The 16,385-nt window shown below is 43.3% G+C and overlaps 1 protein-coding gene across 8 annotated transcripts in view; it reads right to left on the bottom strand.

Moving 5' to 3' along the window:
* The window catches only part of PRKAG2 (protein kinase AMP-activated non-catalytic subunit gamma 2), a 209,568-nt gene that overhangs the window by 44,806 nt on the left and 148,377 nt on the right, over nt 1–16,385 (bottom strand). For 7 of the 8 annotated variants that reach the window (XM_051768289.1, XM_051768291.1, XM_051768292.1 and 4 more), the window contains one exon: nt 3,153–3,234. In XM_051768289.1, the coding sequence (XP_051624249.1) occupies nt 3,153–3,234 (82 nt within the window). Of the gene's footprint in view, nt 1–3,152; nt 3,235–3,474; nt 3,578–16,385 lie in introns of those variants that run through there. The other variant, XM_051768296.1, reaches the window with a different exon arrangement.

The following is a 16,385-nucleotide window of genomic DNA, read 5'->3' as shown; positions in this document are numbered from 1 at the left end:
CCATCCAAGGAACACTGAGCAGGACGAGTTTAGAATATTTTACCCTAAGTTTTCTGTTTATTTTTAAGCTGAGCATCCTTCAGATAAAAAGGGACTCTGGACACTTGTGAGTTTTTACTTTTCTGGTCTGATTGCTGCTTGGAAAAAGGTCCTTTAGGGAGTCCTAAGGAAAACAAATATTCCTGGCCTACCCAGTCCTTCTGTGGACTCCATATGTGCAGAAAATGAGCCTACAGCCTGCCCTATTTCAGCTGCAGTGCACTGGTGATGTTTAACATCATCTCACCAAGATTTAGCCTTACACATCACCACAGCAGTACCATTAAGCCAGTCCTGGACAGACTAGTGACTCACTAATATGTTACACTGATCCTAGAGAGTCCAGGCAGATATATGAAGTAAAGATGTTTTAAACAAAAAAGATGAGCAGCACTTCTTTCTGCAACAACAGCACTCTACCTAACACTGTCCATGCTAATTACACACAGAATAGTTTATGTGTATTCTTTGTATATAATGGAAAATAAAACTGCCCTTCAGCTTACAGCACCAGTTTATTTAGAAATCACATCACCAGGCCAAACTCTGCATATTTCATTATGGTACTACTTAGAACATAAATCTTTCTAGTATCATTTTTTCAACACCACTCTCTTAATTAGAATCCAAATTAAATGAATGCCTTCTGTGCTTTCACATTCTCATTTGAGTAACCTTTGAGGAGAGTGAAAAAAAAAAAACATTTCACACACTGGATGGCATTCAGTGCACACATTGAGCCTCATTTTTCAGCTCCTTTTATTAAGCTCCCTGTTTCAACAAAACTGCAGCATAATTTGATACACAAGATAGTTAGCAACTGTTGATGGATACAGAACTGGAAAGCTTGCAAATACTCCAAAGTAGAGGCAGTCAGGAAAGTCAAAATGAGTTTCAAATTTCCCATTTAACTCTCACAGCAGAGAGACTTAAAGTTTGACAAAAGATCATCAGTTGCTGTTTGGCTACAGCCACTTAATGAAACCTTACCAAGATTTCTTGACTTCTGAGCGCTCACCACTTGCCATCCAACAACAAAGTGAACACCACCAGATGTCACTTTACTCCCCCACCCCCAATATTAGCACAAACACAACGACAGCAACCAGTGCAAAAATTTAGGTCATAAAACAGGTACTGCAACTAAGCTGCCGCATTTCCACCTGCATCTCAGTCTCCTGTGATTCTACTCCTCTGGGTCTCTTCAGACAGAGGAATTCTGAGCAGTAAGTTTTGGTCTGACTCTCAACACTCTCAATTTCACTTACACTTTAAGTTCTGAACACAGCACTTTACTTCCTTTCCACTTGGCTTTAAAATTAGGCCTAAAACTAGTTTTCCATTAAGTCTGAAAGGGTAATAAGGTGACTGCTTCCTTTCAAAACCCACATACTACTTTAAACTGGCCAAAGCTTTGCTATTATACATTATCTTTTGACAGGTCCCTGAACTGCTCTCACCCACCCAGCGTGAGCACCCACAGACAAAGCCTCAGCTTTAAAGATAAATGAATTGGGAGACAAAGTGAAATAGAAGCTCGAAAATCAAGAAAAAAAAAACCCACAAAACAAAACCTATCAAAGTTTCTGAAGAATTTGTATTATTTTACTGCAGGGTTTTAGAAGACACACAGATCTTCAGCCTAATCAAGTGTCTCCAAATCATACCACGTTACACCGTTAAAAGTGCAAAGGTGTTTCAAAACTGAAGTTTTGTTACTTTGTTTTGTTTTAGGCTAGACATCCTTTTCAGATATCTAAATTTGTAAGATGTTTAAAGTAACTTCTAAAATGGCTTAACTATTAGTGATTCAGCAGGTTTTAGGAACTCGTATCTTGCAACAGCAAGCCTCATGTAAAAATAAATATGTAAATTGGTAACCTTCTAACTCTCCATAAGCATAACATGAATGACTGACTAAAAAGTTAAACAGTGTGAGGGAAAAAGACCCTACAAGCTAGCTACAGATCCACTGTACCAAATATTCATACTTAAGCATGTTCAAGCTGCACAAAGGCACAAGCATTTCATTGCAATTCAAACTCTGTCTGGACTGCTAAAAAAAAAAAAAAAAAAAAGCTCAAAGAATGCGATTGTTAAGAGCTTCCTTTCCTCACACACAGAAAGATTAAAATAAAAGGTGTTACTTTTCCAGACCAGTCCCACAACTGCAGGCAGCATGCTCGTAACCAAGAAGCTGCCTTATTAGCATACCGGCTTTAGATATTTCTCCTCACAGAATGACTCAGCCTGCTATTTTCAAAGTTTTCCTTAAATATTTGTCCTACATCTCACAATAGCAGCTACCAACTACCGAAAAAAAAAAACCACATCCCGTGAAGTCTCAGCCACTCCACGACGCTGAGCACGGAGATTAGCCGTCCGTCCACATTTGCATCCACCCGAGCTAATCCTTTCTGAAAACGAAAGCTCAAGACATTCAGCACGGATCTTTCAGAGGTAAAGCGACTGCTTTGTGCAAGTTCGAGGGAAAAAAAAAAAAAAGAAAAAACAAAACAAAACACAAAACAACAACAAAAAAAAAACAAACCCACATCCACAGCACGGTTTAGTGCTTGCAAGAGGGGAAGAACTTGCAGGAGTTTCCCTATGGAGCAGAGCACGCTCTGTCAGAGCTGCAGCGAAGAACAGCCAGAGAGAGCGGCCACATAAGGAAAATCGAGTTTACAGCTGCCGCTCCGAACAGATGTACGCGCTGCCATAAGGAGAAGAAGCTTTAGCCGAAAGAGCTTTCCATCACTGCTCCCAAAGCCTATATTTGGTATCGCGGACGTATTCGAGGAGAACGAGTGTTTCCAGGGGAGGAGGAGGAGGAGGAGGAAGGCTGGTTCCCCCCGGAGCAGGGAACCCCTGGCTGGTGGAACTGCGGATCCAGGCGCCGGGAAGGGCAGCGGGCACAGCCGGGACAAAAGCTCCGCAGCGGGATCGGGTGGATGCGGGGCCGGGAAGGGCACGGCCCGGGCACGGCGCATCCCCGATCCCGCCGAGGGGATGCCCCGCTCCCTTCCCGCTGCCCAGACCCCGCCGGCAGCGGGGGTGTCCCCGGCCCGTCGCCCGCGCCGCCCCCGCCCCCCGCTTCCCTGGATTTTTACCTTCATCTTCGAGCTCTAGTTTCTCCAGCATCCCTTCGGAGGCGGCCGGGAGCTGCGAGGGAGCCGGAGCCGCTGCCGCCGCCTGCGGGAGGGAAGAGAGGAGAAGGGGATGAGCATCCAGGCGCGGACTCACCGGCCCCGCGGCGGCACCGGGCGGGGAGGGGAGGGAAGGCGGGACGGCGGCGGCTGCCCCTCGGCCTCCGCACACGCTGCCGCTCGCAGCCGGCGCGGGGGGAGGAACCCAGGGGGGAGGACCCGGGGCTCGCCCTCCCCCAGCCCATCAACCCCCGGCGTGGCTCCCCCCGGGCCGCCCGGGCCGTGCCTCCTGCGGGCGCCGCCTCCTCCCCGCTCGGCGGGAGCGGCTCCCCGAGCTCCCGTTTCGCAGGACGGCGCTTCCCGCCACGCCTCGCCGCGCCGCGCCCCCCCCTCCCCCCGGCGGAGCGCTTGGTACGTCCCGTTTTGCTGCAGTCGAGCCCGTTGGTCGGCGGCGGGAGGGGATGGGAGATACCACTTCCGCGCGGGAAAGGGAGGGGTAGCAGGGGCAGGTTTAGTGCCCTGAGAGCTCTGCCGGCGCGGCCGCCGCTCGCTGCCCGTTCTCCAGGCTCGGCTGTTCGCCGGGCTGCCCTGGGCTAGAGAGGGGCGAGGGGAGGCGGAGCCGGGGAAGCCCTGTTCTCCCCCCGCCAGCCGCGGTTGGTACGGTCCCGCGCGTTCACCTGCGAGGCAGCGGCGGGGAAGCGGACGGTTCCACTGCCCGCGGGGGGGACACGGGGGTGTGGAAGGGGTTTCCCCCGTGTGTGACGGGAGCTCCCGCAGTGCGCCGGGCCGCCATCCCGGGGTGCCCTTTATCCCGGGGTGCCCTTTATCCCGGGGTATCCGCCATCCCAGGTGCCCCCTATCCCGGGGTATGCCCCTATCCTGGGGTACCCGTCATCTCGCTGTACCCCCTATCCCGAGGTGTCCCCTATCCCTGAGGTACCCGCCATGCCGGGGTACCCGGTCTGGGCACAGGCGCGCTCGTTTCCATTTTAAAAAATTTCCAGATTAAGTTACAATTCAAGATTATCCCGAGTGTCGGCGTCTCCCGTGTAATCGGCCCAAAGCCGCCCTGGTACCAGTGTCTGTAGGACGGAGTTAACACCACGGGAGGCTTCAGCCTACCAAAGACGGGATTTACTGCACCCTGTAAGCCAGGCTGTAGCAGAACCGATGGAAATAAGGAAATATTCGCAATAGGTTGACCATTTGCATTTATTTAGACAGGGAGGTGTGGTAAAGCTTTAGCTGGGCTTCCTGAACTCTAATGAATAGACCCCCGCTGACAGCTTAGGGAGCTCAGCAGGACCAGTGCAGTTCAGACAGGGATGCTGCAGAAGGGGAAAACAGATTATTTCTTTGGCAATGGCAACAGATCCTGTGGGCAGACACACGTGGATGGTGCTCCAGAGGAGCCAAAGGAGTCATTAGGGAACGTATGAAATCTATTGGTCCCAAGGGGAAGCTCAAGCTTCAAAAGTTCAGCGAGTCCTTCAAGGAGGGAAGGGTGATAAGATCTAGGATAGCACAGTAATGTGCAAATAATGTAGGAAAGTATGAAAGATAATTAGAATTAAAGCTACGATGGGAGGAGAGAGCCAAAAATTATGGGAAAACAGAAATCTGTCTCATTTCTCAAGTCCAGTGAAGTTTCAAGCAAGGAAACAAAGTGCTGGTGACAGCTTTGTTTTCCCAAACCACCTATTTCTAGGGAAACTTTTGAGGATATATGGGAAAGTTAACAATATCTAGTTCTTTACTGTAAAGATCCTTTGAAAAGAAAATCCTGCAATATTTCCTTCCTAGGTGTATTTTTAAAAGACTTCTAAGACTTTAGTAAATGCTCTACCTGACGAGTCACACAAGATACCAAAACACCTCATATTAACTTATTATATTTTCAGCCTACTATTTAAAATGCTTTGGAAGCTTTTAATTGTCTCTGGGAGCTAGCTTTAAAAGCTCTAAATAATTTATCTTCCTTATCGTTTATCTTGATAGTGGTAAGATTTTTGAACATCTTTTCCTAATCAAAGGAAGAGAAGAAAAGGTGACATGATGGACTGGAAATAGCTGCCATAATTTTGTTTCTTTGTTTTTATTTACTCCCCATAATTATCTAGTAAGCACTAGCCATGAGGAAATACAGCTCCTAGGTTGTTTGTAGCTGGAAGTGACACTGAGTCTTGAAAGGTGTGCATTGCATTTCACCTGCTACAGAACACCAGCTGTTTGTAAGAAGTCAGATAAGCCCACTTCATGCTGCACTGCACTGTGAACCTCAGAGCCCACTGCAAGATCAGGATTTTATAGTGGCAGTCTGCACCCAGACCAAGAGTACTATGAGATACTCAAAATAATAAAAAGGCAGTAGTTTAATATATAACAGAGATTTGTAATGGAAACTCTATAGCTATGTTGTACCATCCACACTGCTCAAAAAAAAAAAAAAAAACAAAAAACCAAACCCAAAGGAAATGGAGAACTAAAAGCTGAAACCCCATCCTTCAATCTGCCTGCAGTCTCACAATTTGTTTAAACCAATTTTGGAACAAGCTGCTGATCATGGCGTTCCTTTTGCTCCTCGCTTTGCATTCTGGTTCCTTTTGGCTTGTAGGCAACACAGTGAGTCAGAACAGGAAACTGATGCAGCTGAAAACCAAAGGGACTAATAAGAAAAGATTGGGTTTTATCCAGATCAGTTCCTGATCCAGGTCACTGTGCAGTTGTATCAGCACTGGGACATGGAGTGCCCAGGGCAGGAGTGACAGTGGGACCACACCTTCTGGAAACAACCTACTCTTAAGTCAGCTTAAATCACAGTAAAAACACCATCCTGTCCATTGTGAACAGGATTAGACAAATTGGAAGATATTTAACAATATTACCTCTCTGCAAACTCTGCCTGTCATTTTACAGAAGGATTACTGGATAAAGATATGGAAAAAAATCTGTCTTTCAAAGGACCTGTAATTTCCACCAGGATGATATTATATATTGTAACATTTCAATACATGGTTTTTTTTGGTGACTGTTTGTTCTACTGCCACAGGAGGTTTCTCTTAACTATAACCAAGGGATTTGACCAAATTATGCTTTAAAAGTTTGCTATCAGGTAACCAGTTTCAACTGTTTGAGATACCCACTGCAACAAGACAGAACATACTTTGCATGCTAAATACTGCCAGGCAAAATAAAGTCTATAGAGAAAAGTTTAGAAGAGAGATACGTGCAAAACAAAAGCTGCCTGAATACATTTCTACTTTTTCATGTTTTTACAAGGGCATTATTTATGCCAAAAAACATAGACCAACACAACTTTAATACAGCAGTGGCAGCAACCTTTGTAGAGCCAAAGTAAAACAACTCACGGTTGATACAATAGCAAAAGTCATAAAAGGTGGATGTAAACAAAAGGAGTTTTAGGACTTCTAGAGGCTAGAACATAAATTTTAATAGGTAACTGCTTACTTTGTCTCTGGCTGTTTTCTTTATCTTCCTAGTGCAAAGGGAGTGAGGAGTGACTAATACTCTGTAGAAGTAAAATCAGTCCTGTAAATTATATATTCACTTATAATGAATATGTTAAAACCTATCTGATGATCTGTTTCCTTTTTCTGATAATCTAGGAGTCCTTTTAGTCCTATGTCCTATTGAAGGAATCCTATTGTTTTCATAAGAGCATGATAAATTTAAATCATAGGAACAGTTCAGGGATGTGAACAGCAACTAACATCAGCAGAAGATTGTTTTTACGTAGTTTCCTGCCATCTTGCCTCCCAGAGTTAGCAGGAATGCACCCACTAGGGTAGGGATCTGTCCCTGGCAGCCATCAGATCACCTGTATCAAAACGCTTTGACTCAGAGCAACTCTGCAGCTTTTCATGTTGAACAAGTTACCCTGGGCTGCTGCTTCTGCAGCCAGTGGAGAAACAAATATTTCTGGGACATCCTTCACACGGCCCATTTCAGACAACTACTTTGGATAAAATGATTCTGGACTGAGCAGAGCACTGCACCTCCACCTGCTCAGGTTCACTGTGCGGGAAGGTGGGGGCAGCGAGCCAAGAGACTTTACACCCCTTGGTGCAAGTTTGATTCCAAGATGTGTAAGAGAGCAACCACACCCATTTCAAGCACACAGAGGAAAGAAGGATCATCTCTAACATCCAACATGTATAACCAATGCCAAGCCACTCTCAGTCTCCTTAGCAAGAGGCTGGAAGTCCCGTGGTGAGCAGATGCAGCGCAAATTGATGGACTTTTGGCACTTTCTTGCATGACAGGCACACAAGCAAGCCAGGAACGACTGCTAAAGGTCACAACAGTATTCACCAGGAAGGTAGTGAGGCTTCTTTATCTGACTGGAAGAGTTTAAGAGAGAGTTCCACAGAAGTTCTGTGTTCTGTCCAATATCGTTCAGTGTTTCCACTGATGACTCGATAAAGAAGTAATGAATAACCCGACCACATTTTCAAATGACTCAAAATGACTCAATGGCAAGAGAAGCTGCTTTTATAGGGACAGCCTTAGAACTTCAAATAATCTTGGGAATTGCTTCAGTGCTTTGAAAAACAGGATGCACTTTGATACAGGTAAATAGGACATGTTACACAATAATCAAATGCAAAAATAAAATGGGACTTGCAGCAGTCATGCAAGAAAAAGACCTGAGAGTAAAACTGAAAGTCAGACTGCAGTGCCAGTTTCTTGAAAATAAAAAAAAAATCACACTGTCAACAAATGTGTTATAGGTAAGACGTGGAGAATCTGTTCTACGTATTCTCTGGTTAGATGCCAGCTGGGATACTGCATTCAATTTTAGGCATTAAACTCAAGAATGAACCAAGAGAGTCCAAAAAGAGGAACGACAATGATCTCGGAGTCTAGAAAACCTGTAAAGAAGATCTTGAAAACTTTGCAGTTTCTTCATCTAGAAAGGAAGAAAAAAAATCATGGAACAGAAGACTGAAGAAAAATACCGTAACAGTCTCCAAGTATAATGTGTTTTTGCAAGAAGGAAAGTGATTATCTTCTGGGTCCACTGGTTATGGGATGAGAAGTTATCTACTTAACCTTTAGCAAGGAACTTTTAGGTTGGACTTTGGGAGAGCTTTCTGACTGTACCAACAGTGAAGCACCAGCACATTTTACTGAAAAAACTGTAAAATCTCCATCACAGGAGGTTTATAGCAACAGGTTAAACAAAAAAAATTGTTGGTTATTATTTCCATATAGCTGATTGTGCAATGGGGGCAAATGAATTTTTAATGTCCCTTCCAGACTTATTTTCTTTTGTTTCTATTTTTGTCCAATCTTTAGAAAAATATATTTAGCCTTAGTATGATAATTCAATGAGAATTCTTTATATGTATCTTTTGTACAAAAGCCAGTTTACCAACAATCTAATACAAATGTAAATTTGCTTTTCCTCCCTCCCCACAAACAAGTAGCCTTAATTCTGTGTTAGAAAAATTCTAAAGCAAATATTGTTTGAGTAATAATAAAGATTACATATTACTCTTTGGTGACTGGGTAGGAATAGAAAGAACAATCTAAAAAAAGAAATGCTGCTGCAAGTCACAAGTCTGTGTGGAACAGACTTATTCAAGCATTGCAACAAAAATGTTACCTGTGCTTTATTTAGAAATAGGCATTTCCAGGTAAATTCAAGGCTTTTTCTTTCCTGATGGCTTAATATGGATATGCTGAGGTGCCACCTGCACAGCTCACGGAATGCCCTTCCCAGTACTTCAGAGGGGAAAAAAAAAAGCTACTTACCTTATAAAGCCTAATGGATTGAAGAGCAACAGAAGGAATTCCCATCTAAATGCAAATCAGGGCAAAGCCATTTTGAATGCAAGAGTAAACTACAAATGGTAATTTTCCCACCATTTGCTAGTGCTCCTTACTACAATTACAGTTATATACAACTGAAGTAGTTCACAACTCTTCTCCTGATGAGCTGTCAAAGAACAACTTATAATTTTTCCAAATGTATGTCATAGATATGTTTATCCTGTCGCAATTTGTTTGTGCAAAATTAATTTTAAACACCTCCTGCTTAATTTTGGCTTAATCTAGTCTGGTTTGTGAAGTAGATAAAGACAAGTTATCAGCAAAAAAAAAAAAAAGGTTTCATCTGCTGCTTAATCTGTAAATTAAACTCCTATTTGTTTTTTGCTAGAGTGTGGTAACTGATACCAGTGGTTTACAACAGCTGAGAAAACTGGAACGAGGGAGGCTGAGGTCAGAATCCCATCTTGGATCCCTTTGGGATTTAAAAATGCCACCTGCGAGGTGAAAAGGCTGCATGGGGTGGCAGTCCCTGAGGGTGCTGCGTGCTTCGAGAACATGGTCAGGCCCAGTGTAGAGCTCCAGGCCTGGTCTGACACAGAGCCCTCCTCACCTCCAAAAGCTCAGAGTGATCAGAGCAACTGAGCAGGAGTTGTAGTTTCTGCCATCTATTCTAAGGAACCTCTGTTCCAGCACCAAACCAACCAGTAAGGAAGGGGATGCCTCGTACAAAATGCTGGATTTTTTTTATTTTTTTTTTTTGGCTGAAGTTTTTTCTTCCTGTACCCGGAAGGAATGCAATAAAAATTACTTTAGTCTTAAAAGGCTTTTGAAATATTAAATGCTCTAATCATGTCAGTGAGTAGCAAGTGTAAATGAAGCTGGTTACAGCTCAGACATTACAATTTGTTTAGAACACAGTAACCAACTCCCGTAACAACACCAGGCACTGACAACACACTCTGTATTGGCATTGTGTGTTCCCCAATGTCAGCTGGGTGCTCTGTCCCTAATCTGTGAGGCCCTCAGTGAATTAGGGACACAACTGTCCTGCAGCAGGTATGAAAGTGAGGGAACAACTGTGTCTATTCTAAACTTATTTCTAAAACTATATGCTGGGGCTGTAGAAACTCTAATGGTTTGATTTCCTTGCAAAACAGCTCAGAGTTTGCCAATCATGTAAGAACTCTGCTCTGAAAGGATTTTTTTAACTTCATCCCAACATCATCAGGATATGACTCGCCCAGTGATCCTGAGCAGGAGTCTTTTAGCATGGAATACAGAACAACTGCATATTGCTTTTATATTTTACAACTAGTAACCAGTCTCCTATTGCAGGTATCTTCCTATATAGCAGCAGCTATAATATTAATTATTGTACAGAGTTAATTATTAGTGATAAGCAGTCACAGTTGGGGATCTGTAATAGGTTAAATGGATAACATAAATGGAACAACAAGAAAATTTAGCCAAATCCTAAAAAAAAAGAAATATAGGACTGCATTCAGCACTGGGAAAGATGATGAAATGGACAACTTGCATTTCTACTAAATCCTCACTACAATACTGAGTGTTGAAATCTGCTTACTCTGAAGATAACATGGACTGAATGTGCAGAGTGATTTCACATTTTTAGTGGCAAGCCCTTCCTAAATATTTCTGTATGGAAATGAACTTGCAGTTTAATCCCAGTGAGTTTTGTTCCTGACTTAATTCAGACACGGGATAGATTTACAAAACTTCCTTTAATATGACACCAGAAACAAAGAACCCGTTTTATACACAAACAGTGTCCTGCAGATCCTCACTTTGAGGGAAAAAAATGGTACCAGTGAGAGAAGACTTAAGGATTTCTGAAAAATAAACTTAAGGACAGCAAAAGATGAAGGAATAGTCCAGATCCCAAGCTAAATTCTTAGAGAGAAGTCAAGGCAGGAGTGTAGAAGGGGTAAGATTTGTTTACATAACTCTAATCTGTAGCTGTGTGTCTGATCTTGTATCACTGCTGCTCAGATAAGGTGGAGTTTTGAGTCAAGAATATCAGAGGCATTCTCTAGACAAGCCTTTGTGGCCCACATTCCTTCCTCAGATTACTCATATAGAGTATAGGTGGAGTCCAAATCAAAATTATCAGTGTGACACATTATTAATCAAACAGCACAACAACTTAAATTCTGTCCTTTTGAACACAAAGTTCAAAAAAGTCAAGTTACAATCACTTGTAACCTCCATTGCAAACACAGGGATGCCACTTAGTTTTAATCTATTCCAGAGCTTTTAAGTGTTCTTGTCTTAAATATTTGTTATTGTACATGTTCAAAAAGATATAGTTTAGGTGTTTTCACACGTAGACTTGAGTGCTCCTTAGGCTGTTTGAAATAGGACCAACCCTTTATCACACTGAAGGTCACGGTTAAGGGCAAGGGGGAATTACTGCTGGAGAGAGCTGCAGCAGTCAGGTAATAAGCATGATTACAGTAGATATTTTGTTGTAGGAAATGTACATTTCAAAAAAAAAACCAAAACAAAAACAAAGAACGGATTAAGATAATCCTATTGGTAAAAAACAGGTAAGCATCCACTTATTTAAAGTGAATGGAAAAGAAGAAAGTGTGAGCCCACATTTATGTGGGTCTTCATTTGCTGGCACTGAATACAGGATTATTTGTGTTAGTTAAAGTTATGCACTCACTTAAGTACTTTAGCTGGATTGAGGCCAGAGTACTGATGAGTAATCTGCAGAACTGAGGCCACTGAGAATAACAAATGAAAAAAAAATACTCAGAGCCAAATCTGATTTAAATAAACACACTTACTACCCACCATTTTGCTTCCTTCATCTTAGTGTTATATTTCAAAGCTCAGTCATGGATAGTGACTTCACTGTGCAAACACTTATTACACCAGCTTTTGATGATATTTTTCAAACTTAAAATGAAACAGTTTTCCCCCTAACAAAGCCTGAAGTTAATTGATACCACACTTGAAGCTTGACTAAACTATACAAAATTCTAATAACCTATTCATAGCCTACTGTTCAAATGTAATTTTAGAAGCACAGAATGGTTTGGGTTGGAAGGAACCTTAAAGGTCATCTAGTTCCAACCCCCTTGCCATGATAGGGACACCTTCCACTAGACCAGGTTGCTCAGAGCCCCATCCAACCTGGCCTTGAACACTTCCAGGGATAGAGAGTCCACAACCTCAAGTCCAATGCCTCACCCTTATAGTAAAGACTTTCTTCCTAAAATCTATCCTTAACCTTCCATTCTTCAGCTTAAGGCTATTTTTACCCTTGTGCTATCACTCCATGCCCTCGTGAAAAGTCCCTCTCCAGCTCTCTCTCAGCCTGTCATTTTCGTGATCATCAGCAGTTTTGAGAGTCTGGAAGCAGATCTACCAAACCTGGATGCTGGCAGAGTGATGCTGGTCACAGTTACAAAGGCGGCTTCCTGAGAAATAGAGAAAACCTTCAGCTCAAAGCTGAGTCACCCACAATTTTAATAAAACTTCAAGGAATTTGCATAGACCTGGGCTGAATAAATAACTCCCTCTGTGGCACAAGCTGCTGTGCCACAAATGCAGGTAACTGCAGCTAAATAGAAAATAGCAGCTGCTACAGGTGGCCACTTTCTGCAGGGCTCATCACGACTGAGGATCTCAGTAGGGCTCCAGAAGGAGCCTTTGGAAGCTCCCTCAAACAGGCAGGCAAATAATGATGCATTTTTTAGTGCAGTTCTAGGAGGACTTTGAACACCAGGAAGGACTTCCTCGTAGCCCTTGGGGTTAAGCATTAGCTTTCAAGCCCACCCCACAGCTGACAAACTCCGAGTGCTATCAGTGGCCCCACTAAAGCTTGTGAAGTCTGTTATCTCAGAGTAGCTACTACTGTGCACAAACAAACCAATATATTAATAAACTTCCTTCAACACAGAGGCTATGGTTGACCTGTAACCTCCAAATAAATTAATTTTTGACTAAAAATGCACTGAATGTGCACAGCTTGAGGAATCTAACCCTCTTCTTGAATTCATTCCAGATCTACTGCTGATCACTCCAGGCCTAATTTTTGTGTGCTGCTTCTTTTTTGTTGCTATGCACGAAAGAAAGCTGCAATGATGGCAACACTCAATGGGTATCTTCCTTCTGTCATGCATGCTTTCCATTTTGACAGCCCCTCAACTGCATCCTTCCATCATTTCAGGTACACTACCAGTGGAATCAGATTGTGCTCTGGGCTGGTTCTGTGGTTTGACACCACCTGGAAGGATTGAACCAAGGGCCGTGCTAAGCAAGAAGCGTATCAAGCACCTGAGCTCAATGTTTCATGGCTACAAACAGTACCACAAAGAGACATGCAAATAGTGGTAAGGCCTTTCCCTGTATTCCAGGAAGCGGAATTGAAAAAATTTGAAATTATTTCCACACTAAGGACCAGGGCTACACCTCCAGCAAGCTGCCACCACGCTCATGTTCCTGCAGAGCTTGTGGAGATGCAGATATGGAAGTGTATCCTTAGGCAGTGGATGCTTACAGTGTGGAGATGGCAAATACTGGGTTCACAAGCACATAAGCTTAGATGCAGATTGAGTCTCTAGTTAAATGTCTGCAAAGAGCTGAAATTATTCCTTGTCATGCTTCCCTGGGCCTCAGAAGAGCAGCCTGTTTCAGTGACCTTTTGTGCACATCTTGATGTGCTCTGAAAACACGAGGGCTTCCTGTCCACAGTTACAGTCTGCAGTGTAAAAGCCTGTTGCTATAAACTTTAAATACAATAGACTCTGTCTATGGTTAACTTATCTTAAGCCGCTTGCAGCTCCTGTTCAAAAAATATCTGAGTTATGTAGAACTTTTTAATGTGTTTATCACCGTAACATTTCTGACTTAGTGTAGCCTCATTTTTTTATAAATGGGAAACTGAGGCACTGAGAGACCAAGTGCCTTAGAATTGCACAAGTGATCTCTGATAGGGCAGATGGTTGCAGCCAGCTCTCTCTCGTCTCCAAGCCATGTCTAGCTACTGGCACTATTTTTCTCCTTTTTAAACTCTTGTTTTCCTTAATGACTCTGGAACTGACTCCGACTGACTCTGAAGGCAAACTGCAGGAAAGAAGGTTGTGCACTTGCTGTGGCAACTATTTTGTATCAAAAACAGTGTGGCCAGCAGGACCAGGGAAGTGGTTGTCCCTCTCTAACTGGCACTGGTGAGGCCACACCTCAAGTCCTGTGTCCAGTTCTGTGTCTCATGACAAGAAAGACATTGAGGTGCTGGAGCAAGTTCAGAGAAGGGCAATGGAACTGGTGAAGGGTCTAGAGAGTAAGTCCTGTAAGGAGCAGCTGAGGGAGCTGGGGTGTGTTTAGCCTGGAGAAAAGGAGGCTCAGGGATGACTGTACTGCTTTCCACAACTGCGAAAGGAGGTTGTAGCAAGATGGGGCTCAGCATCTTCTCCCAAGCAACCAGCAACAGGAGAAGAGGACACAGCCTCAAACTGCAACAGTGGAGGTTTAGGTTGGACATCAGAAGAAATTTCTTCATGGAAAGGGTTGTTAAACATTGGAATGGACTGCCCAGGGAGGTGGTGGAGACACCATCCCTGGAGGTTTTCAAGAAAGAAGTGGATGTTGCACTTAGTGCCATGGTCCAGTTGACACCATGGAGATTGGTCAAAGGTTGGACTCGATCTTAGAGGTCTTTTCCAACCTAAATGATTCTGTGATTCTGTATTCCTCACAGTGCTCCCTAAGAAATCAGCTTTGGCAGGGTCTTCCCTGTGTGCAAGGTGTCTGTTGGGATGTACTTTTATGCAGTCATTTCCAGCAGGCTTAAGGGAAAGGGGGAAGAAAGGGGTCTGTTGTCTTCTTTCATAAGCTGTGTCTTCATCTGTAGCTGTTCCAGTTTATGTAAGGAGATGGATCCTGAGGTAGAACACACCATAAATGTTTCCCAGTAAATACTGGAAACACCCAAAAATCCCAACACCCAGAGCTTGAAATGCCAAACACACAACAGCAGGGAGATAGCAATCTTGCAGCTGCTGCTCTCCCTGCCACTGTCAGGAGCTATTTTCCATTGTCACCAGTTCTCCTCTCCTCTCCCTCTCCCTCTCTCTCTCCCTCTCCCTCTCCTCTCATTCCCAAGCTCTTTCCCGCATTCTCTTCTGAACCTTTAATGTATTCCCCAACTGTTTTTTCCATCCTCTGTCCATCAGCTTCCTTTCTCATCTTCAGTACTTGAGGTTGTCATTTTTAAGTGTTTTAATAGACCATAAAACTTGTACAAAGCCTCTGATCCGGCAAAGTGACTTGACATGCACACAGCTTTAAGTGCTCTAGTACTGTTGACTCCAGCAGGGCTACCAATATACTTAAAATTAACCACACATTTAAGTGTTTTCCTGGATCAGGGCCACCACCGCATCGACATCAGCCAAAAACAAAACAGCACCTGAGATTCAGCAACATTAATACACAGCAAACTCAGCCAAACCCGGGGCTGTAACCTTCAGGTTACCTTTCCTCAATGCCTTCTGTCATTGCTCACTGTGTTATGGCTACACTTAAAATCTCTTCTGTAAGCACACACTGGAAGTCGTGTTTAGGAACAATCCTGTTTAAGCCAATGCTTTCTTACGGTTTTAGAATTTGCCTGGCCTGTTTTGCTAGATCAGGCTCTTGGACAATAAGGTCCTCAGGGCAAGAAGCGTGTTTACTTTTTTGCTTGAATCATATGTGCTCATATACCACAAACCAGTAATTAGTAACTTTCTGTTCAGAGGTACAGAAGGAAGAAGATTTTCTACATACCACAGATGCCCTGGCTTGTGCAGTTTTAAGTGAAAAAGTAGGATAGATCAAAATGTCAAAAACCTAACATACTAACCTTACCACTGGCAGTTTACTGAAAGACTAAACATGCAAAAAGACTAAATTAATCAATCCCCTCTCGAATTCTGTTCCCTCCCCTTCTTTTGCTGCCCTTCTGCCTCTGATACCTTTTCTCTTTTATTCTCTGTTGATTAATTCACCGGTTTACACTTCAGCTTCTAAGCCCCATATGGTAGGAGCCTTGTCCTTTGTTAATCATACAATAAGATTATGTGCACCTTGGGCCCTGTACAAATCATCATTGTCTTCCTACAAATGTCTTCCACATGGCCCCACCCTCGGTTCCAGCTGAGAACTGAGCTGCTGTTGTGAACAAGCTCAAAGAGTAAATATTTTGCATTCATTTCACCAGCACAATGGAAACATTTTTCCAAGCTGCTGCCAAGATGGTATCTAGTCCTCTTCTGAGTCAGCAGCCCATGCAGCTGACTTTCAAATGGCCAAACTTGCTTGATTGTAATCTTAAAAGAAAAAAAAACCAGTCACAGGCTGTATTTTTAAAGAGCTATATTGCTCTTC

Source organism: Manacus candei, unplaced genomic scaffold, assembly GCF_025592945.1.
Source record: "Manacus candei isolate 608988 ecotype Guabito, Panama unplaced genomic scaffold, ASM2559294v1 h1tg000094l, whole genome shotgun sequence".
NCBI lineage: Eukaryota > Metazoa > Chordata > Aves > Passeriformes > Pipridae > Manacus > Manacus candei.
Note: the sequence above shows the minus strand (reverse complement) of the source record. Positions and strands in the feature narration are given on the sequence as shown.